This window comes from Plecotus auritus (assembly GCF_963455305.1).
Source record: "Plecotus auritus genome assembly, chromosome: 4".
In the NCBI taxonomy this organism is placed as follows: Eukaryota; Metazoa; Chordata; class Mammalia; order Chiroptera; family Vespertilionidae; genus Plecotus; species Plecotus auritus.
In genome coordinates, this window is record NC_137775.1 from 3,788,330 (window position 1) to 3,811,452 (window position 23,123).

The window sequence follows — 23,123 nt, forward strand, 5'->3', positions numbered from 1 at the left end:
TCCGGTCAAGGGCATGTACCCTGGTTGCAGGCACATCCCCAGTGGGAGTGTGCAGGAGGCAGCCGATCGATGTTTCTCTCTCATCGATGTTTCTAGCTCTCTATCCCTCTCCCTTCCTCTCTGTAAAAAATCAATAAAATATATTAAAAAAAAAAAAAAAAAAAAGAAGGCGAATGGAGGAAGAGGCAAGGGAACAAGGCCAAGCGAGAGAGGATGGACGGGGCGGGAGGGGCGTGGGGGACAGAGGCGCCCGGGCCGAGGGGCAGGGCCGCTTGCGCCATTTCCCAGCATCTATTGCAGGTCCAAACATGTTGTAAGACCCTCCGTCAAGGTAATGTTTGAACCCTCAGAGCGCAGGGGCCACGGGCCTGTGAGGTAATGAGTAACCACCTGTGGTTACCTTGTCGGTGGGGGCACTTCCGGTCCTGGAAGTCAATAACCTCCCAGGCTGGGGCCGCCCGGCTGTCCGCACGCCGCTGGCCAGTCCCAACATGGGCCGCCGGGAGCTGGTGCTTTTGCTTCTCTTGTTCCTGAGGTCAGGTAAGACGGAAAGGTTTTCTCAGTCAGTCTCTATTTGCTTCTCCCTGGGAGGGTACTTCTCCCAAACAGAGAGGATGGTCTCCGGAGCCACTCGTTTAATTTAGCTTTTGATTTCTGAGATTCCCAGTTTAAAAATCTAAACAACTTAAGGCGTTCTCTAAGATTGAGGCATTCTCTAAGATTGAGGCGTTTGTCAAGACCAAGTGTAATTTCCCTGTAAATACTGGGACGAAGGGGCAGAGAACAAATGAGTGATTTATTTTTATATGTGAAAGGTTGAGATCAAATAATAGTTATTTTACTTGGAAAAAAAAATAGCCCCTATACATACAGCTAACGGCCCCCCGAATGGTTAGTCTCTTTGCCTGGCCCTCGGTGAGGTTAGTTTAGCTCATGTGCATGAAAGGTCAGATTCTTGTCACTTTCAAATGTGAACAATGAACTACCCGCTGACTGCATTCTTTGGCCAGCCAGTAGTTGCATTTGCTAGTTGCCCGTTGGCTCTGGTTTGAGTAAGGATTTCCCTACACAGACGTTTGCTTCTATGCCTGGAGGACTCTGATTTGCCAAATGGTGTGTGCCGATAGCAACACACACTCGGGGCTGGAGGGAGGCCAGGCCATTTTTATACATACGTGTGTGTGTGTGTGTGAGTGTGTGTGTGTGTGTGTGAGTGTGTGTGTGAGTGTGTGTGTGTGTGTGTGTGTGTGTGTGCGTGTGTGCGTGTGTGTGCATGTGCGTGCCCGTGAGCTGGTGCAGTAGGTCCGGTAGTAGATGCCCCCCGTTGTATAGACGGTTTAATCCATACTTAGGAATATCACGTTCCTTGACCAAACTCCCACACCCAGGAAGCTCAGAAAGCGGGATTTAGACCAAGAAGGAGCCTGGTTCCAAGAAGGAAGCTTGGTGCTCTCCGCACTCTTTCAACCTGGTTTAAACTTCCTGTAAAATATCCTGAGCGTGTCCTCATAGCGCTTTGTTCCTTGACCGCTTTATTGCGATGCGATTCACACACATCTCAGTTCAGGCATTTAAAGCATCCAATCCGATGGTTCCCTCTCCTGGAGCGGTGCACCCATCGCCACAATGTTAGAGCATTTTCATTATCCCCCAAACACCCTTAGCTGTCACCCTAACATTTCCCTTCCCCCTCCCCCCTCCTCCATCCCCACCCACCCCTGGCAATCGCTCATCGGCTTTCCGTCTCGGATCGGCCTATTTTGGACATTCCATGCAAATGGAATGATACCTCATGCAAGCGGTTCCTCCTAGAAACAGTGTGCAGATTAAATTTGTAAACTGCCGTTCATCCGGCAAGGGCGTCTGAACTGGGTGGAGCCATTCAGGGGAATCCCGAGGCACACGGAGCAGAGAGGGGACTGAGGCGGGGGGGGGGATGCCGTGCAGGCGTGCAGTCTTCATCTTCTCTCCGGGCGAGGCAGGCAGGGCCGGGAGCCCCCAACGTGAGAGCCGGCTTCTCTGTGACGGGATTAGCGTCTGTCCTCACCTGCCAGGAAAGGCTTTCGCAGGCCCTTTTCTAAGGGAAGGCACGACTCCCTTTCTGAGGAGGGTCTCGTTTTCAGTGCACTGGGTAAGGAGTTGGCATTCCACAGCCGCGGGGCCGTGTCTTTCAAACACACAGGCACGGGTACACGTGTACATCACAGTGAGGCACGAACAGACAAACCCGCGGTATCAGTAAAAGGCGCTGGCTTGATAGCCACATACAGCCACATTGGCCCTAGAATAGAGAAACTTACTTAAACTGCATTGTACCCCATTGCCATCCGAGCCCCCGAGTTAAAATGAAATATCGGGGGAAACTTTTTAAAACCAAACAGAAAACAAATGTCTTTGGGGTTACCCCTTTGGGACATTTGTTCCTTCGGCAGCTCGGAGCAGCTCTGCGCCATGAAACATGATAACATAACACAATTAAAGGCACCTTGATTAAAGGGTGATATAAACAGGAAGTTTCTTTTTTTTTTTTAACATATTTTTATTGATTTTTTACAGAGAGGAAGGGGGAGGGATAGAGAGCTAGAAACATCGATGAGAGAGAAACATCGATCAGCTGCCTCCTGCACACCTCCCACTGGGGATGTGCCCGCAACCAAGGTACATGCCCTTGACCGGAATCGAACCCGGGACCCTTGAGTCCGCAGGCCGACGCTCTATCCACTGAACCAAACCGGTTTCGGCTAAACAGGAAGTTTCTTGTTTGGACATCACGTTCTGTTTTTAAATTTTTTTTTTTTTTTTTTTTTTTATTGATGTTCAGAGAGAGGAAGGGAGAAAGAGAGGTAGAAACATCAACGATGAGGGAGAATCATGGACCGGCTGCCTCCTGCACGCCCCACCCTGGGGATCGAGCCCAGGCATATGCCCTGACCGGGAATCGAACTGTGACCTCCTGGTTCATAGGTCGACACTCAACCCCTGAGCCATGCCGGCTGACTGGACATCACTTTCGAAGAACTCTTCCAAAAGCATAACCCTTTCTAGGCTTTACAGAGTCACCTTCAAAAAGAATTACACACTGAGCGATAGAGTTCCCAAAGACCGCTCTTGGAAAAGAGCTCCAGGTGGGAGAGAATGCCGGACAAGGACATGGACACTGGCCTACAGTCCTGTGTCTCCGCCACTTTCTCAGCCTCATCCCGTGCCTTTGTGTATCACGTTGAGATCGCACCAGCCGCCTTCCTGTCCAGGGTCCTCCTTGCCGCTTGGAGACCTGAGCTGGGGAAACGTGGGGGTGGGGGAGGGTGGGTGGGGGAGGGTATGGAGGCCGGGGGGCGGGGCGCGCTCTGACTCCTGCATTGAGTGCCTTGATGTGCTGTGTATGCGTTCAGGGTCGGGGGTGGGGGGGTGGCTCGCTGAGGAGTTGGCCTCCTGCTGACCTTCCTGTGGATTCCCATCACACCACACCGGCTCTGGAAGGGCTCCTCTTTGGAAAGTTTCACGACTGCTCCGCCCTCCACAAACCTCCTTCTAACCAAGCTCCCGGTCCCTCCGCAGTCCCTCCGCCTGGCTTAGCGCCCCCGCCCCCCAAGTGGCCAAGGTTCCACGTTGCCCAATCCCATTTAGACAAACTTTAGGAAACTCTGCTCTCTATATTTTATTAACCTCCTTGGCCTCTCGCCCGGTCAAAATCACCGGTGTTCCGTCCCCAAAGGATGGAGGCCATCTCCGCTGGAACAGCCGCTAAGGCGAGGCCAGGCGGCCCCTCCGGCCCGGGAGCAGGGACCCCCTGTAGCCTGGCTCAGGCACCCTCGGCCCAGTCACAAAGGGCAGAGCGACCTCCAGACAGATTCTTTGCCTTAGATTTCATCTCACGGAAAATTCAAGACCAGTATTTGTCTGCTTCCCTACAATTTCCTCCAGAAGGCCAGGTACCCGTCATCATCAGGGAAGCACTTACTCCTTTTTCATTGAAAGTGGGTGTCCCTGCACCGAGCCCAGCGTGAAAATGACCTCGGTGGCCATGCAGGTCCCATTCGTGCTCAACGTCAGCAACTCACCAGAAACGCGCCTCGAAGTGGAACCACTCAGGGGGTGCCTGCCCTGTCCGTGTAAGGGACGGCGTGACCACCGGGGTTTAGCCGGTTGGAGATCAAGTCACGGCATCACGCTCTCCCTGGACCCGGGGTGAACAGGCCACCGGTGTTGGTAACCCATTTGCCACGGGTGGTCTCTAGGGTTCTGTCGCGTCATGGCCATCCACAGCAAGCAGACCAAATTCCTTCCTAGTTAAGGCTTCACGCCCACTAACGTAGCAACTCGGGAGTTGTTAACTAGCTCTACTATATGCATCTACCCATCCAACTGATCTCTGAACAGAGTGCGGTCTGTGAATGGACCTGTTTTCCTGATTAAACATTGTTGTTCGTGGCTATCTGTTCTGCTTCCAATAAAACAGCGCGTTTTATCTGTTGGGAGGCAGAGCAAATAGATTACAAAGTCACAGTAATCAAACAGTGGTGTCGATTCATTTTTGTTGTTGTTAATCCTCACCCGAGGATTTTTTCCCCATTGATTTATAGAGAGAGTGGAGGGGACGGGGAGAGACCGGGAGAGAAACATCGATGTGCGAGAGACATGTTGATTGGTTGCCTCCTGCATGAGCCCTGAGCGGGGCTGGGGATCGAGCCTGCAACCGAGGTATGTGCCCTTGACCAGAATCAAACCCGTGACCCTTCAGTCCAAGGTCCGATGCTCTAACCACCGAGCAACCGGCTAGGCTGGTGTTGATGAATCTGATCCTGCTTTTCCCTTCCACGCGTAGGTCACGGAGACCCCCTGGACAACTACGTGAACACGCAGGGGGCCTCGCTGGTTACGTTCACTAAGAAGCAGCTGGACGCAGGAAGCACAGCCGAATGTGCAGCGAAATGCGAGGAAGAAACCACTTTCACTTGCAGGTATTTTTGGTGCCGTGGCCCCTGCAGACACCTTGCTGTTTGAGGGACTCCTGTTTTGATATCAGGAACTTTGCTCATGGACGTGACAGAGACAGGATTTAAGAGGGATTTCATGGCATCGGAGTTTGGACTCTGTATTTGTTCCCTGTATCGGAATCCATACAACAGTTTCTTGTTATATTTATTAGTGTCCCTTTTAGAAAAATGCCCCCAAAGTACCTTACTTATGTAAACATATGACACGAGCAGCTACTGTTAAAGCTCTCCTTTTTAACATCGTCATCACTGAACATGTACTGAGGAGCACTTGTGTGGAGGGGTTCGGGACCCCAAGGAGCAAAGACACACCGAGGGCATGACCCAGCGTCTGAGCGATACAGCACGTACGTGATAGGTCTTTGTGGGGGTGCACCTCCGGCCCTGCCTTTTGTAGCTATGGTGTGCTGTAGTCACAGGAACGGGATAACATGCAAATTTAAAAAAACACAGCCTGTGTGAGGTATCGGTAAGTGACGTAATCAATATGTGCTCTATGTTCAGAGGAGAGGTCCATTGCTAAGGGTTGATCAGCTGGGCAGGCCTCCGGGAGGAGGTGTGAGCTGAGCTGGGCTTTGCAGGGTAAGTGGGAGCTGGAGGCCTTCTAGGCGGAGGGCGTGGCCTGGCCCGGCCCCTGGGAGAGGGACCAAGCAGGGACCAAGGTGGCTAAAGCCAAGGGCTCGTGCAGGAGATGGGGCTGGACAGGTAGCTGCGGAGGCGCCAACGCCAGGTCAAGCGGGGAGAGAATGCAGAGGTGTAGGTCAAGGGGAATCACAGGAGTCGTGTAGACCATTTTGGAAGTAAGTTCACGGCCACCAGAATCGCTTCTTTCCAACACAAAAGCAAATATCCTGGGACTTCATTACGAACACGAGTGAGGAAAAGTAGAGCAGTTGGCACAGAAAGAGACAATGTGGGGGATCAGGAGGGAGAAGGGGAGGGAGAGACAATGTGGGGGACCAGGAGGGAGAAGGGGAGGGAGAGACAATGTGGGGGGCCAGGAGGGAGAAGGGGAGGGAGAGACAATGTGGGGGGCCAGGAGGGAGAGACAATGTGGGGGATCAGGAGGGAGAAGGGGAGGGAGAGACAAGGTGGGGGATCAGGAGGGAGAAGGGGAGGGAGAGACAAGGTGGGGGGCCAGGAGGAAGAAGAGGAGGGAGAGACAAGGTGGGGGGCCAGGAGGGAGAAGGGGAGGGAGAGACAATGTGGGGGGCCAGGAGGGAGAGACAATGTGGGGGATCAGGAGGGAGAGACAAGGTGGGGGGCCAGGAGGGAGAAGGGGAGGGAGAGACAAGGTGGGGGGCCAGGAGGGAGAAGAGGAGGGAGAGACAATGTGGGGGGCCAGGAGAGAGGAGGGGAGGGAGAGACAAGGTGGGGGACCAGGAGGTAGAAGGGGAGGGAGAGACAATGTGGGGGACCAGGAGGGAGAAGAGGAGGGAGAGACAAGGTGGGGGGCCAAGAGGGAGAAGGGGAGGGAGAGACAATGTGGGGGACCAGGAGGAAGAAGAGGAGGGAGAGACAAGTTGGGGGACCAGGAGGTAGAAGGGGAGGGAGAGACAATGTGGGGGACCAGGAGGAAGAAGGGGAGGGAGAGACAAGGTGGGGGGCCAGGAGGAAGAAGAGGAGGGAGAGACAATGTGGGGGACCAGGAGGGAGAAGGGGAGGGAGAGACAAGGTGGGGGGCCAGGAGGGAGAAGGGGAGGGAGAGACAAGGTGGGGGGCCAGGAGGGAGGAGGGGAGAGAGAGAGAATGTGGGGGGCCAGGAGGGAGAAGGGGGAGGGAGAGACAAGGTGGGGGACCAGGAGGTAGAAGGGGAGGGAGAGACAATGTGGGGGACCAGGAGGAAGAAGAGGAGGGAGAGACAATGTGGGGGACCAGGAGGAAGAAGAGGAGGGAGAGACAAGTTGGGGGACCAGGAGGTAGAAGGGGAGGGAGAGACAATGTGGGGGACCAGGAGGAAGAAGAGGAGGGAGAGACAAGGTGGGGGGCCAGGAGGGAGGAGGGGAGAGAGAGAGAATGTGGGGGGCCAGGAGGGAGAAGGGGGAGGGAGAGACAAGGTGGGGGACCAGGAGGTAGAAGGGGAGGGAGAGACAATGTGGGGGACCAGGAGGAAGAAGAGGAGGGAGAGACAAGGTGGGGGGCCAGGAGGGAGAAGGGGAGGGAGAGACAATGTGGGGGGCCAGGAGGGAGAAGGGGAGGGAGAGACAAGGTGGGGGACCAGGAGGTAGAAGGGGAGGGAGAGACAATGTGGGGGACCAGGAGGAAGAAGAGGAGGGAGAGACAAGGTGGGGGGCCAGGAGGTAGAAGGGGAGGGAGAGACAATGTGGGGGACCAGGAGGAAGAAGAGGAGGGAGAGACAAGTTGGGGGACCAGGAGGTAGAAGGGGAGGGAGAGACAATGTGGGGGACCAGGAGGAAGAAGAGGAGGGAGAGACAAGGTGGGGGGCCAGGAGGGAGAAGGGGGAGGGAGAGACAATGTGGGGGACCAGGAGGGAGAAGGGGAGGGAGAGACAAGGTGGGGGGCCAGGAGGGAGAAGGGGAGGGAGAGACAATGTGGGGGACCAGGAGGGAGAAGGGGAGGGAGAGACAAGGTGGGGGACCAGGAGGGAGAAGGGGAGGGAGAGACAAGGTGGGGGGCCAGGAGGGAGGAGGGGAGAGAGAGAGAATGTGGGGGGCCAGGAGGGAGAAGGGGGAGGGAGAGACAAGGTGGGGGACCAGGAGGGAGAAGGGGGAGGGAGAGACAATGTGGGGGACCAGGAGGGAGAAGGGGAGGGAGAGACAAGGTGGGGGGCCAGGAGGGAGAAGGGGAGGGAGAGACAATGTGGGGGACCAGGAGGGAGAAGGGGAGGGAGAGACAAGGTGGGGGACCAGGAGGGAGAAGGGGAGGGAGAGACGAGGTGGGGGACCAGGAGGGAGAAGGGGAAGGACAGACAATGTGGGGGGCCCGGAGGGAGAAAGGGGAGGGAGAGACAATGTGGGAGGCCAGGAGGGAGAAAGGGGAGGGAGAGACAATGTGGGGGGCCAGGAGGGAGAAGGGAAGGGAGAGACAAGGTGGGGGGCCAGGAGGAAGAAGAGGAAGGGAGAGACAAGGTGGGGGGCCAGGAGGGAGAAGGGAAGGGAGAGACAATGTGGGGGGCCAGGAGGGAGAAGGGAAGGGAGAGACAAGGTGGGGGGCCAGGAGGGAGAAGGGAAGGGAGAGACAATGTGGGGGGCCAGGAGGGAGAAGGGGAGGGAGAGACAATGTGGGGGGCCAGGAGGGAGAAGGGGAGGGAGAGACAAGGTGGGGGGCCAGGAGGAAGAAGAGGAAGGGAGAGACAAGGTGGGGGGCCAGGAGGGAGAAGGGAAGGGAGAGACAATGTGGGGGGCCAGGAGGGAGAAGGGAAGGGAGAGACAATGTGGGGGCCAGGAGGGAGAAGGGGAGGGAGAGAGAATGTGGGGGACCAGGAGGGAGAAGGGGAGGGAGAGACAATGTGGGGGGCCAGGAGGGAGGAGGGGAGGGAGAGACAATGTGGGGGATCAGGAGGGAGAAGGGGAGGGAGAGAGAATGTGGGGGGCCAGGAGGGAGAAGGGGAGGGAGAGACAAGGTGGGGGACCAGGAGGGAGAAGGGGAGGGAGAGACAAGGTGGGGGACCAGGAGGGAGAAGGGGAGGGAGAGACAAGGTGGGGGACCAGGAGGAAGAAGAGGAAGGGAGAGGAAAGCAAGAGCAGACACCAGGTGATGCACCGTGGCAGCGTCTCGTGGACACTGGGCCACACGGAATTGAAAATAACAGTTCTGAGCTCCTGGGGCCACCAAGTGGCACATTTACCGATAGTCTCCTACTTACCATGCAAGGCGGCGCTCCTCCCCTGACGACGCCCTTCTGCTGTGCCCCCGATTCCCTCCTGCAGGTCCTTCCAGTACCACAGCAAGGAGCAGCACTGCGTGGTCATGGGGGACAACAGCAAGTCGGCCCCGGTCCTTCGGATGCGAGACGTGGTTCTATATGAAAAGAGAAGTACGCACCATGTTTGCTTTCCCTCCTTCTCCTGTCCATCTACTTCTTCTCCTCCCCCCTTCCTGCCCCCCCTCCTGCCCCCCCTCCGGCCCCCCCTCCTGCCCCTCCCCCTCCTGCCCCCCTCCTGCCCCTCCCCCTCCTCACATCTGAGTTTATGGGCCCACAGAGAGGAGGCACCATGGAGCAGGGAAAGGGAATTAGGAGTCAGGATAAGAGTTGACCACTAGCCCACTACCTCAGCTTGAGTATATTACTTTACCTTTTATGTTTCATGGTTCCATTTTATTTATTTTTTTGTTAATCCTCACCCAAGGACATTTTCCCATTGCATTTTAGGAAGAGTAGAAGGGAGGAATGAGGGCGGTGGGGGCCGGGGGGGGGGGGAGAGAGATAGAGAGAGAGAGAGAGAGATATCAATTGGTTACCTTCCATATGCGCCCCAGCTGGGGATCGAACTCACAACCTAGGTATGTGCCCTGGCCAGGAATCGAACCTGCAACCTTTCTGGTACATAGGACGATGCTCCAACCACTGAGCCACCAGGCCGGGGCCATTTCTCTTTAATTCTTAAGATTAAAGGCAGATTAGATCTACAATTTATCCTGTTACTAGTTTTTACAAATAGTGAGTCAAGGATGCGATACAAAGCATTCCCTACTATCCACCAGGTCAAAGAAAGGGGGCCTGGTAGGATTCCCCCTGCAAAACGCTACCGTGTGCACGTCCCTGTAAATGGTTAACCAGAGGGGACATGGGGCGACGCCGGCCTGAGTGCGCGTCGCTGTGGGTGCCTGTTTTCCAGGGGCTGACAGCAGCAAAAGGTTAGACAAACGCTGGCAGGGACAGGCAAACAAGGAGAGGTGAAAAGTCAAAAGTCAGTCCTTCCCGGCCTTGTTTCCTGGCTGTGCAATATCGACCGGGCCGAATCGCCCCCAGTGCTTTTCTGGGAAGGGCTGAGGTCACGTTTCCATCGGCCGCTTGCCGCCATGGCACTGCCACCACCTGGGTCTAAGCCGCCATCATCACCGGCTGGGCCACTGGAGGGGTTGGGCTGTGACACCCCTGCTTCAAGGCCTTCGTGCCCCGAGAATAAGATCCAAATGCCACCGAGGGCTCCAGGGCCCCGCGTCTTGGAAGCCCACCCGGCTGGCCGGGCTCAACGCTTGCCCCTGCGCCTGCACCATGCGGGGCACCCCCCTGCCGCCCGGACCCTCTCCGTCCCTCTTCTGGCCAGTCCCTTCTCATCTCCCAGGTCTCAGCTCAAGCCCCACTTCCTTCCAAAGCCTCTCCTTGACCTCCGGGCCTCCGAAGGGCCTTGCGTTTACACTTAAAAACAAATTTATTATTATTTTTTTTTTATTGATTTCAGAGAGGAAGGGAGAGGGAGAGAGAGATAGAAACATCAGTGATGAAAGAGAATCATTGATCGGCTACTTCCTGCACGCCCCCCATTGGGGCTTGAGCCCGCAACCCGGGCATGTGCCCTGACCAGGAATCAAACTGTGATCTCCTGGTTCATAGGTTGACACTCAACCACTGAGCCACACCAGCCAGGCGCACTTATACTTTTTAAAAAATATATATTTTTTTTATTGACTTCAGTGAGGAAGGGAGAGGGAGAGAAAGACAGAAACATCAATGATGAGAAAGAGTCATTGATCAGCTGCCTCCTCCACGCCCCACAATGGGGATCGAGCCCACAACCCGGGCATGTGCCCTGACTAGGAATCGAACCTTGACCTCCTGGTTCATAGGTCAACGCTCAACCGCTGAGCCACGCTGGCTGGGCGCATGTACACTTTTGATAAGTGTCCTACGTCTACTGTAGGAAGATGTCTCCGTGAAGACCTGCTTGCAATCTGTGTACAGACAGCTGGGTTAAATGCAGTAGGTGTGTGAGAAACAGTTTCCGCAGACAACAATCAATTAATTTTAAAGCTGGTTTACACGGGGCATCCTGAAAGATGACACAGACGGATCGAAGGCACACGGTTCCGTGGGCATGTGTTGGGTGGAGGCTCTTGGTCTTGGAACATGGGCCAGCGACAGGGGTGACCTGGTGTGTTTCTGGCATAAATGACTCTCTAAGGCCTTGTCTACCATAACCAGCTTCCTTCTCTTTGAAGCAGAGCCGGGTCCAGAGCCTCCTCTCCTCAGTCTGACTGTAAAACACCTTTGTATATTTATGGTCTCCCCCCCCCACACACTGAGTGGCCAGATTATGATGATCTCTGAATGCATAATAATCTGGCCACTCAGTGCATATCCTATATAATAAAAGGCTAATATGCAAATTGTCCCCTCGACCAGGAGTTCGACAAGCAGGCAGGCCGGCCAACCGCCCATGTCCACTCCCACTGGCCAGGCTGGCTGGACCCCACCCATGTACAAATTCATGCACCGGGCCTCTAATCCTCTAATATATATATATGTGTGTGTGTGTGTGTGTGTGTGTGTGTATACACACACACACATTAAGTGGCCAGATTATTATGTGTTCAGAGATCATAATAATCTGGCCACTCAGTGTATAGTCAGCCATATGAGTGGTTGCACTCAGTGGACTTGATAGCAATTTTGAAAACTATTCAACTCCCTCAAGTCCTTAAAAGCATTCAGCTTCATGAAAGAGAAGCCTTTTTTCTCCTTCATTTCTCAGTTTAGCAGATTGTAATGGCTATGGATGGTGCCAGGCCAGTGTAGGTACCCTTTAACCAAAGACAGCTGCATTGGAAGTTTTGACAATAAAAACATTGGACGCTTGGTAAGCATGTAATCCAACTGGTGGGACCAGAAGTGGGCCCACACACTGGGAAGAGGCCTGCCAGCCACGGGTGCCCACCCTGAGCCACGTGGGACACGGGTGGGCGCCTGGCGGTGTGCTTAACAACAGGATGGAGCCCTGCCCTGTGAGTCGGGGAGGCGGTGGCTGGTTGTAACCCTTTAAAGTAGACCCCACTTTCTAACCCCGTTCGGCACTTTTCATATTTAAACGACTGGGAGCCTCAGAAAAGTCAGGGCGCTTGGATCTCTCTTGGCCCCTGGAAAGCGCACTGCCCACCCTGCCTGTAAGCCCTCTTCCCGTCCCCTTCACGCGCGCACAAGCTGTTTATTGTCTGTCACGCGTCACCAAGGGGCTGCGTCCTCGACCACTTTCTGTCACGGCGCCCTGACTCCACGGTTCCCCACTCCGTGTGCCCCCAGCACCCAGCACGGCGCCCGGTGCACAGAGGGGCTGTGGCTTTGAATAAACCTGTGGAAGCACCAAACAGCTTCGTTAGCTGCAGCTCGTCCAGAGCTGCGAAAGGTGGCCTCGGGTGGCAGGGCCACTGTGTCCTCGCGCTCTGCGCGACGCAGGGCTCGGCGTGGCCTTCCCTGCGAGGGGACTGACCGCGGTGTGGTCTTCCCAGTCTATCTTTCAGAGTGCAAGACTGGGAATGGAAGGCGCTACCGGGGCACGGTGTCCAAGACGAAAAACGGGGTTGCCTGTCAGAAATGGAGTGACAGCGTCCCACACCCCCCCAAGTAAGGCGCTCTCTCCCCGCTGTGCTCACCTGCTGTGCTTAGCATGACCGCATTCCCTCCAAACCCCCAGGATAGGTGCCCGCACTGGCACAGAGGACCTTGCTGGTGCCGATGCAGATGGTTCCGTTATTTATAGCCTCATGCAGGGCATGCTGTGCCCCATTCACTCCACATACGTGTTTTTCCGGAAGCCCTAGCTGATGCCTGGTAAGAAAAGAATCACCAAACCACAGATTCTAGGCTGAGTCTGAGAGGCCAGAGATGGCCACGTTTAGGTCACAATTAGCAGAAAGCTAACGTATCAGGTTAGAACTCTCACCTCAACATCGTGGGGTGAAAGAGGAAATGAAATATAAACGAGCAGTGGATTCTCCCGCAAGTCACCCGTTTCTTTTAGTGTCATTCTTACGGTCCGGTTCCCAGGGGACACCAGGCGGCACTATGTCCGCGGTGACAGAGCTCATCAAGTCGGAGCTGGTGTCCGTGACCCCACCCCCTTCCCAACAAATTGTCTTGACTGCCTCCCGTGAGATGGGCAGGCCGCATATTCTTGGGACAGTAAGGCTTATGGGGTAAAGCAATGAAACCAAATGGCTAAATCACAGGCTGCCAGGGGCCTTGGAGATAGTCTAGGCCAGCCGTGGGCAAACTACGGCCCGCGGGCCGGATCCGGCCTGTTCAGCTGTTCTATCCGGCCTGCGGAGCCGAAAGAGCAGAGGGTTCTCTTGCTCTCCCCTCCGCTCCTTTACTTTGAATTTATATTAGTTCACACAAACACTCCATCCATGCTTTTGTTCCGGCCCTCTGGTCCAGTTTAAGAACCCATTGTGGCCCTCGAGTCAAAAAGTTTGCCCACCCCTGGTCTAGGCCGAGCATGTCAAACTCAAAGGCTAACACGGGCCAAATAAACAAGGTTTAAGTTTATGTGGGCCGCAACAAAAAAACAACCACACAAGCTTCAATTTTCATAGAAACGTAGGTTTCTTTCAAAAAGTATAGTATAAAATAGAACAAGAGCAATGATAAAACTAATGTTTCCTTGCACACCGTTATACTGGCTGGGCTGCAAAAATATTCATTGTGGAACACTTGCAGCCCGCGGGCCACATGCCTCGTTTATTTGGCCCGTGTTCGCCTTTGTGTTTGACATGCTTGGTCTAGGCCAGTGGTCGGCACACTCATTCGTCAACAGAGCCAAATGTCAACAGTACAACGATTGACATTTCTTTGGAGAGCCAAATTTTTTAAACTTAAACTTCTTGTAACGCCACTTCTACAAAATAGACTTGCCCAGGCCGTGGTATTTTGTGGAAGAGCCACACTCAAGAGGCCAAAGAGCCACGTGTGGCTCGCGAGCCGCAGTTTGCCGACCACGGGTCTAGGCCATCTCTCCTCTGGTAGAGGAGGAAGCTGAGGGTCAGTCTACCAAAAACAGGTACGTAGGAGAGTCCGAAGCAAAGCCTGACTTTTAGACTCCAAGTCTGGGGCTTTTGATCTAACTGGTTATCTCCACACGGCAACTCATCTTGAGCTAAAAACTAGCTCAACTCCCTGACCCCGCGCTCCCCCTAAATCTGGATCTATTTCAGAGAGAACATGGTGTGGGGGATCTGACAGATCCGACTTCATTCTTCAGATGCTACTTATTAACTGTTCCAGCATAGGCAAGATCTGTTTGGTTTTACACGGCTGCGTCTCATTGTCTCATCTGTAAAACAGGGCTAATATCACCGTTCTGGTAGGGGTTTCATTAAGGTTACACGAGAGAACATAGAAAAAGAGTCTAGTGCAGCTGTGGGCAAACTACGGCCCGCGGGCCGGATCCGGCTCGTTCTGCTGTTCTATCCGGCCCATGGAGCCGAAAGAGCGGAGGGTTCTCTTGTTCTCTCCTCCGCTCCTTTACTTTGAATTTATATTAGTTCACACAAACACTCCATCCATGCTTTTGTTCCGGCCCTCCGGTCCAGTTTAAGAACCCATTGTGGCCCTCGAGTCAAAAAATTTGCCCACCCCTGGTCTAGTGTCACACGGAGCATGGTGTTAACGACTATCGTTTTCACAGAGAGAGGCAGTGACAAAAGCAGGCATTCGGGATGCCTGAGAACCCGCAGGCTTGGAGGCGTTGCTCCCGCCACCTGCGCATAGACAGTGTGGTCCTCCTGAGACGTGAATGTACAAGTAGGAACAACGGGAATGTTAGCACCCGTGCGAAAACAGCCTAGTAACAGAGACGGTGGCCATCGGACACCACAAACCCTTCGGCACTGGGGTGGCAGGACCCTGAGCTCCGGGTGGGAACCGGAGGCTCCGCAGTCTGCGTGGCTGGTAACGGCGCTGACGTCCAGGACGCAATCAGAGTGATTCCTTCCCGTCCCGCCCAGGTTCTCACCCACGAGCCACCCGTCGGAGGGCCTGGAGGAGAACTACTGCCGGAACCCCGACAACGACGAGAAGGGGCCCTGGTGCTACACCACTGACCCGGCCACCAGATTTGACTACTGCGACATCCCTGAGTGTGAAGGTCAGGAGCTGCTCTAGACACCCTCCTGCTTGCCCTCCCCGCACAGCAAGGTGCTGTCAAGCGATTGCCCACGGGGACAGTGTGACCGATCACTTAGCGCCATGTTTGACACCGTTGAGTCATGCATGAACCTCATGGAACGGGTCAACATTTGCTCAGATGCTCTAGTATTGACCTGGATTATTTTTTAAAATATATTTTTATTAATTTCAGAGAGGAAAGAAGAGGGAGAGAGAGAGATAGAAACATCAGTGGTGAGAGAGAATCATTGATTGGCTGCCTCCTGCATGACCCCCACTGGGGATCAAGCCTGCAACCCGGGCATGCACCCTTGACCGGAATTGAACCTGGGACCCTTCAGTCCACAGGCCGATGCTCTATCCCCTGAGCCAAACTGGGTAGGGCAACCTGAATTATTTTTATTAAAATGTTCCTTAAATGTGTACAAATATTTTTTAAAAAACTAGATGTAAACTCTAGACACAAACTTCCTATGCTTAAAGCTTAGCACACAGTAGAAACACAAAAACAGATTTGGGGTATATAGTTTGAGTAAAACCGTAAAATCAATACAATTCAAAGAAACAATAGTAATGTGGAGACTTTGTTGTTGTACTAAAGCTAAGCCAAGAACCAGTTTTTAAATCAGCAAATCGTTATTTTAATGAACCAACACACCGAATAGCACAGCGGTCGGCAAACTGCAGCTCGCAAGCCACATGCGGCTCTTTGGCCCCTTGAGTGTGGCTCTTCCACAAAATACCACGGCTTGGGCGAGTCTATTTTGAAGAAGTAGTGTTAGAAGAAGTTTAAGTTTAAAAAAATTTGGCTCTCCAAAGAAATTTCAATCGTTGTCCTGTTGATATTTGGCTCTGTTGACTAATGAGTTTGCCGACCACTGGTATAGCACATCTCAGCAGTCAAGGCTAAAACTTACAAACATCCTACCGAAAACATGTTCTTCATTTCACATCTCCTGCTCCATTGAGTGGTGCGAGGCGGGTAGGGGATGGGGGGTTCGTGCTCCACGTGGTGGTGTTCCCACCTGTGGCAGCTCAGGTGCCCAACACGTTATCTACCTCCACTCTGGGGACTCTGTATTCGTACATGATGTTGTGAGGTCATTTGTCCCTTAGTTGACACGAACACATCACTTTGGTATCAAGTCTGACTCCTTTTTTCCTTATTACTCCATAAAACTTGAAGTCATATTGACCCTGCTGGGCATGTTATTTCAAGAATTCTACATCAGAGCTCCTGTTTTTAAATAACGTGAGAAAGCAGAGAGCAGCCAGGCGTGCTGCTCACTCATGGGAAGAGAGCTGCTGTGGCTGCAGGTGAGCACTGCTCCCCCTGAGTCCAAGCACGGACAGGCCCAGCGCTCGGGTGCTGGGAGGGTGCCGTCACCCAGACAATCGGGTAATGACATAGCCGTCTTTAAAGATCCTATTGAAATGGAGACACCCCCTTTAAACGTCCCAGCAGACAGGCTTCGGAGAATCTGTGTCCCCTCCCCACCCAAGGGCCAGTGCATCCGAGCTCGAGGAAAAGCCTTCATGGAATGTCTGAACTTGGTCGTGACTATGATAATCGAGGGGGTCTTGACCAAAATATGCTAATTGTACCATTTGAAAGAAAGAGTGGCATTTTAGGTTGTATTAGAAAATTGAGTCTTTAGTGCCGATTTTATTACCAAGTGACTATCGGACAGCACGTATGAACAAGGGGCTAGTGACTGTGGGACAGCACATATGAATAAGGGGTTAGTGACTGTGGGACAGCACATATGAACAAGGGGTTAGTGACCATAGGATAGCACATGTGAACAGGGGTTAGTGACCATTGAACAGCATGTATAAACAGGGGTTGGTGACCATAGGACAGCACGTGTGAACAAGGGGCCAGTGACTGTGGGACAGCATATATGAACAGGTGTTGATGACCATAGGACAGCATATATGAACAAGGGTTGGTGACCATAGGACAGCATGTATGAATAGGGGTTGGTGACCATTGGATAGCATGTATGAACAAGGCGTTGGTGACCATAGGACAGCATGTATGAACAGGGGTTGGTGACCATTAGACAGCATGTATGAACAAGGGGCTAGTGACTGTGGGACAGCATGTGTGAACAAGGGGCTAGTGACTGTGGGACAGCATGTATGAACAGGGGGCTAGTGACTGTGGGACGGCACGTATGAACAGGGGTTGGTGACCATTGAACAGCATGTATGAACAGAGGTTGGTGACCATAGGACAGCATGTATGAACAGGGGTTGGTGACCATAGGACAGCATGTATGAACAGGGGTTGGTGACCATAGGACAGCATGTATGAACAGGGGTTGGTGACCATTGGATAGCACATATGAACAAGGGGTTAGTGACTGTGGGACAGCACGTATGAACAGGGGTTGGTGACCATTGAACAGCATGTATGAACAGGGGTTGGTGACCATAGGACAGCATGTATGAACAGGGGTTGGTGACCATAGGACAGCACGTATGAACGGGTTGGTGACCATTGAACAGCATGTATGAACAGGGGTTGGTGACCATAGGACAGCATATATGAACAGGGGTTGGTGACCATTGAACAGCACGTATGAACAGGGGTTGGTGACCATTGGATAGCACATATGAATAAGGGGTTAGTGACTGTGGGACAGCACGTATGAACAGGGGTTGGTGACCATAGGACAGCATATATGAACAGGGGTTGGTGACCATAGGACAGCACGTATGAACAGGGGTTGGTGACCATAGGACAGCACGTATGAACAGGGGTTGGTGACCATTGAACAGCATGTATGAACAGGGGTTGGTGACCATTGAACAGCATGTATGAATAGGGGTTGGTGACCACAGGCCAGCACGTACGAACAAGGGGCGAGCGGTATTCTAGACGTTCTAGCGGGACCTGGTTCTCACTTCTCCTTCCTGCTTGCCCGCCCCCCAGAGGAGTGCATGCACTGCAGTGGAGAGAACTACGAGGGCACCATCTCCAGGACCATGTCAGGACTCGAGTGCCAGGCCTGGGACTCGCAGACCCCGCATGCGCACGGCTACATCCCCGCCAAGTAAGTCCCGGGAGAGAAAGTCAGTGTTCCTGGCCCCGCTGTGTTCATGTTCCTCGCGAAGAGAACGAACCTGACGTTTCTGTGTCTCTGTTTGCCTCTGCCATGCGCAGCTCCCGCTCTGCGGTGGGTGCAGGGAGCAGAGGCGGCCGGCTGTCAAACGGCAGGGTCCAGGACCCTCTGCCGAGTCTCTGCCGGAACCGGTCCTGGCCGGTGCGTGTGCACGGAGAGCTGAGAAACCCAGATCCGCTCGCTGGGGTGTTCCCCAGCGCTTCCCTCTTCTCCCCACTCTTCCTCTCCTTCATTCCAGTGAAACTCTGGGCTCCCTCAGCACGACCTGTGGATGGGTTATGAGCATCTCAGTGCATTCTGGGGAAAGGATGCCCAGCTTTCACTAGACTCCCCAAGGGGTCAGGAATGTGCCACAGGAAGTGAGTTCCTGGCCTAGCAATCCTCCCCCTCCCCCGCCCACTTCCCACGGATTGTTCCGGAAACACCCCCTTTCCGCAGCTGCTTCTGATCTTTGTCCTCATTCCATGATGACGGTGGGACCTACCGCCACTTAAGGAAACTTAGAAGAAGTGAGACGGAGGCCCCGATTTCCCTTGGGAAACAGCTCCAGGGAATTGCTGTGCCTCCCAGTCCTAACGGTTCACGTGCAGGAGACAGAAGATTCCTGCAGCCACTGCTGTTGGCTCAGTGCACCCTGACTGAGCACCGAGAGCCTCAGACAGGGCCGTGAGCTAAGCCGGAGGGCCCAGGCACGGCTGGCCTGGGGGTCCCAGCCCTGGGCCGCTGCGGGGCCCCCCTGCCTGCACTGAGGCCAGGTGCGCACGGGAACACACACCCCTTTCCGCCGCTGTCAGCTCAAAGGCCGGGGGGACCGAGCCTGGCACACCAGCGGGTCTGCTCTGTGCGCTCTGAAGACGGCAACTAGCAAGTCCCTTGTGCTTCAAAAATTGCTCTTATTTGCAACTGAATAACTGGAGTTTGCTGACGTCAGTTTTCCAGACGGCCAACATGCTAACGTCACTAATCCTGTCCTGTGACGAACACACGTGTAAACCGCCGGAAAGCAGTCCTTCGGCCACTGAGCTCATCCTCCTCATGAGGCCGCCATCTCTTTGAGGTCGGCCTTCACCCCGTCGCCTCCCAGGGTGCTTGGCTGTGCCTGCAGGTGCTCCACGCCTGCTCATTTAAAGTGATGCTCAGCTGGACATGTTCCGTGCTATTTTTTTTTAAAATATATTTTATTGGTTTTTTTATAGAGAGGGAGAGGGATAGAGAGTTAGAAACATCAATGAGAGAGAAACATCGATCAGCTGTCTCCTGCACACCCCTTACCGGGGATGTGCCCGCAACCAAGGTACATGCCCTTGACCAGAATCGAACCCGGGACCTTTCAGTCCGCAGGCCGACGCTTTATCCACTGAGCCAAACCGGTTTCGGCCGTGCTATTTTTTATTTTGTTTTAAAAAATACGGAACGCTCCACGAATGTGCATGTCACTCTTGCGCAGGGCCCAGCTAACCCCCCCGTACCGTTCCAGTGGTACGTGTGCTGCCGGCGCGCACACTTCCCGTGCCATTAACTTCCTCCTCGCCCATTCAGATTCCCAAGCAAGAACCTGAAGATGAATTACTGCCGTAACCCTGATGGGGAGCCCCGGCCCTGGTGTTTCACCACGGACCCCAACAAACGCTGGGAGCTCTGTAACATCCCGCGCTGCAGTAAGTACGGCCCACCCCCGCCCGCGGGCCCCTCACCCGTTCTGCGCTGGGAATGAAGAAGAAAGCACGCCTGGGGCTGGGTGTTGGGCCTCAGAGGCCCGTGAATGCGGTGCGACTTGACGGCCCTTGTCACACGGTCTCCTGGCTCCTCTAGGGAACTGTCGGAGCATCCATCGATCACGGGTTCTGTGTTTTTTTCCTGTCAAAGACATGCATGTGGGCACTGGAAGGTGGCTCTGTGGCCTTTGAGGGGACATCAGACCCGTGCCTCCTGTCCACGCTTCTCATTCGCACCCAGGGTTCTCTCTGGCTGCTGCTCTGTAAACAAGCCGTCCGTCTTCAGAAGGGCCACCCGAGGGAGCAGTGGGAGAGGGGCGCCCAGGGCGGGAGGTGAACCGGCTCGCTTAGCAGCAAAGACCCGGAAGGAACACTTTTCTAAGACTTTCCCTCGATGAGAAGTGGAAGAAGGAGCTGGAGGTTCAGACAAGGATGGTCATCAGGAGTTAGGAGGGCTCGCAGGCCGCAAGGGCGTCCGTCCGTCCGTCCGGTGGGCACGCGAGTCCCCCGGGCACTCCCCTTCTTTCTGACGTCGCTCTCTCTTTTTGGCATCTTTTTTCCTTCTTCTCTCAAGAATTTTGCGATTTCTGGAAGCCCATGCTCTTCCTCGGAGACACTTTGTGGCTTCTTGCCACGGCCTCTCTGTTGGCTTCGTGGAATGTTGGGCAGCATTTAGCTGTGTGCACTCGGGGAATAATTTATTCTTCACAGAGGGGGTTGGGTCGCTGGTGTATGTGAAGATCCGGGGTGAGGGTGGCATGTCGATCCCTACATGTATGACAAACTGAGAGAGAAAACAGAAAGTGGCATGCATTCCGAGGGCCTTGTTCCTGGAGGCGATCCTCGTGAGATGGTCTCGTAGGCATGACTCTACCAAGTCAATTTCTTCTAACAACGATAAACCATTTTCCCGTTCCAAAGGGGTGAGCAGACAGCAGCCAGACTGACGCTCCCAGATCCACGGCCCCCCGCCCCCCCACCCCCCGCCCCGGCCGCCTGTGCCTTCCCCATTTCAGAACCACTCACAGCTATTTATTATCCCTATTCAAGCAACGCCCCCGCCGTCCTCCGGCCCCACATACCAGTGTCTGAAGGGAAGAGGGGAGAGCTACGTTGGGAAGGTGGCTGTCACTCTCTCCGGGCACACGTGTCAGCACTGGAGCCAGCAGACCCCTCACAAGCACAACAGGACCCCGGAGAACTTCCCCTGCAAGTGAGTCCGCCCCGGCTCCTTCCCAGCCGAGCCAAGCGCGAGAGCCCACCGCCATGGCCCCGGCTTGAGTCCCGACAGGTGAAGTCCCTGCGATGACACGGGCCAGTGCTGGGCAAGGGGATGAGTTGGCCCTGACGCAGGTGCTGCTGATGCTGCTAGACATGCAAAGCCTGGGCCCTCCCCCAGATCCGCTCCGTCAGAGCGCAGAGCAGCGGGTTGGAGAACACGGAACCCCAGGGCTATGCTGGACAGACTTGTTGTGAATCTGCTCCAGAGGGTATTCTTCCATGGATTTAAGAGAGAGTAAAAGGTAGGGGGGAAGAAGAGAGAGAGAGAGAGAGAGAGAGAGAGAGAGAGAGAGAGAGAGAGAGAAGGGGTAAATGTGATAGAGAGAGGAGAGGTCAATGTGAGAGAGAGGGGAGGAGAGGTCAATGTGAGAGAGAGGGGAGAGGTCAATGAGAGAGAGAGGGGAAAGGTCAATGTGAGAGAGAGGGGAGAGAGGTCAATGTGAGAGAGAGGGGAGAGGTCAATGTGAGAGAGAGGGGAGAGGTCAATGTGAGAGAGAGGGGAGAGGTCAATGAGAGAGAGAGGGGAGCGGTCAATGTGAGAGAGAGGGGAGAGGTCAATGTGAGAGAGAGGGGAGGAGAGGTCAATGTGAGAGAGAGGGGAGAGGTCAATGTGAGAGAGAAGGGAAAGGTCAATGTGAGAGAGAGGGGAGAGGTCAATGAGAGAGAGAGGGGAGAGGTCAATGTGAGAGAGAGGAGGGGTCAATGTGAGAGAGAGGGGAGAGGTCAATGTGAGAGAGAGGGGAGAGGTCAATGTGAGAGAGAGAGGAGAGGTCAATGTGAGAGAGAGGGGAGAGGTCAATGTGAGAGAGACACATCGATTGGTTGCCTTTCGCACACACCCAGACCGAGGCCAGGGATCGAACCTGAAACCCATGTACATGACCTTGGCCAGGAATTGAACCTGCGACCCTCTGGACCAGGGGCCAATGGTCTAACCTCTGAGCCACACTGGCCAGAGCTGGATATACTGTCTGAGGCAGGAACACTGGGGAAATCCCCATGCGCTTTAGCGCCCAGCACCGTGCCCAGCACACAGCAGAGCTATTTTGCTTGGAGATCCCCAGCCGAGGAACACGTTTTAATCATGGACCCCCGAGAAGCGTCGGCGCCATAATCTCTGGGGTCCTAAAGAGCCCCTCCTCTGCTCACGTGCCCGCCTGCCTTTCAGTGTCTGTGATTCCGGAGGGTTAGCTGGCCAAGCGCCCAATATCCCTGTTCGCCAGCCTGCGTGCTCCTTGTCACGTCACGGAGCCCGCGTGGAGGGCGGAACTCACCCCCGCGTCTTTTCCAGAAACCTGGAGGAAAACTACTGCCGTAACCCTGATGGCGAGTCGGCCCCCTGGTGCTACACGACCAACAGCGAGGTGCGGTGGGAGCACTGCAAGATCCCGTCCTGCGAGTCCCCCCTGCTGTCCACGGAGCAGGCGGACGCCACAGGTAGCAGAGGCGCTGAGCGCGCAGGCCGCTGGCTGTGGCTCCTGCTCCAGGGCTTTGTTTCCAGTTGAGTTCTGCTCTGGCCAGAGAACGCGCCACGGGATCCCGCTTACGTTAAGCCTGTGGAGGCTCCTTTCGTGGTTGAAGGAGGGCCTTCTTGGGGAACGTGTCCTGTGCCCTTGAGAAGGAGGAGGCTTCCGCTGTTGGCGGGGAGGGCTCCATAAAGGCCAGCAGGTCAAGTTGGTTAGCACGGCTTAGCACTTCGCAGTCCTCACTGATCTTCTTTAAAATATATAAAATTTTTATGGATTTTTTTATTGATTTCAGAGAGGAAGGGAGAGGGAGAGATAGAAACATCAATGATGAGAGAGAATCGTTGATCGGCTGCCTCCTGCACGCCCCCTACTGGGAATCGAGCCCTCAACCTGGGCCTGTGCCCTGACCGGGAATCGAACCATGACTTCCTGGTTCAGAGGTCGATGCTCAGCCAGTGAGCCAAGCC

General features: G+C 54.5%; 1 protein-coding gene across 2 annotated transcripts in view; it reads left to right on the forward strand.

Moving 5' to 3' along the window:
- The first annotated feature begins 340 nt into the window (after positions 1-340).
- Positions 341-23,123, forward strand: part of PLG (plasminogen) — a 44,495-nt gene continuing 21,712 nt past the window's right edge. Inside the window, exons 1-9 of one of the 2 annotated variants that reach the window (XM_080663616.1) lie at positions 341-540; positions 4,826-4,961; positions 8,888-8,994; positions 12,405-12,519; positions 14,901-15,040; positions 18,002-18,122; positions 19,731-19,849; positions 20,957-21,119; positions 22,479-22,687. In XM_080663616.1, coding sequence (XP_080519742.1) covers positions 492-540; positions 4,826-4,961; positions 8,888-8,994; positions 12,405-12,519; positions 14,901-15,040; positions 18,002-18,122; positions 19,731-19,849; positions 20,957-21,119; positions 22,479-22,687 — 1,159 coding nt within the window. In that variant the 5' untranslated portion in view covers positions 341-491. The remainder of the gene's footprint in view (positions 541-4,825; positions 4,962-8,887; positions 8,995-12,404; positions 12,520-14,900; positions 15,041-18,001; positions 18,123-19,730; positions 19,850-20,956; positions 21,120-22,478; positions 22,688-23,123) is intronic. The other variant, XM_080663617.1, reaches the window with a different exon arrangement.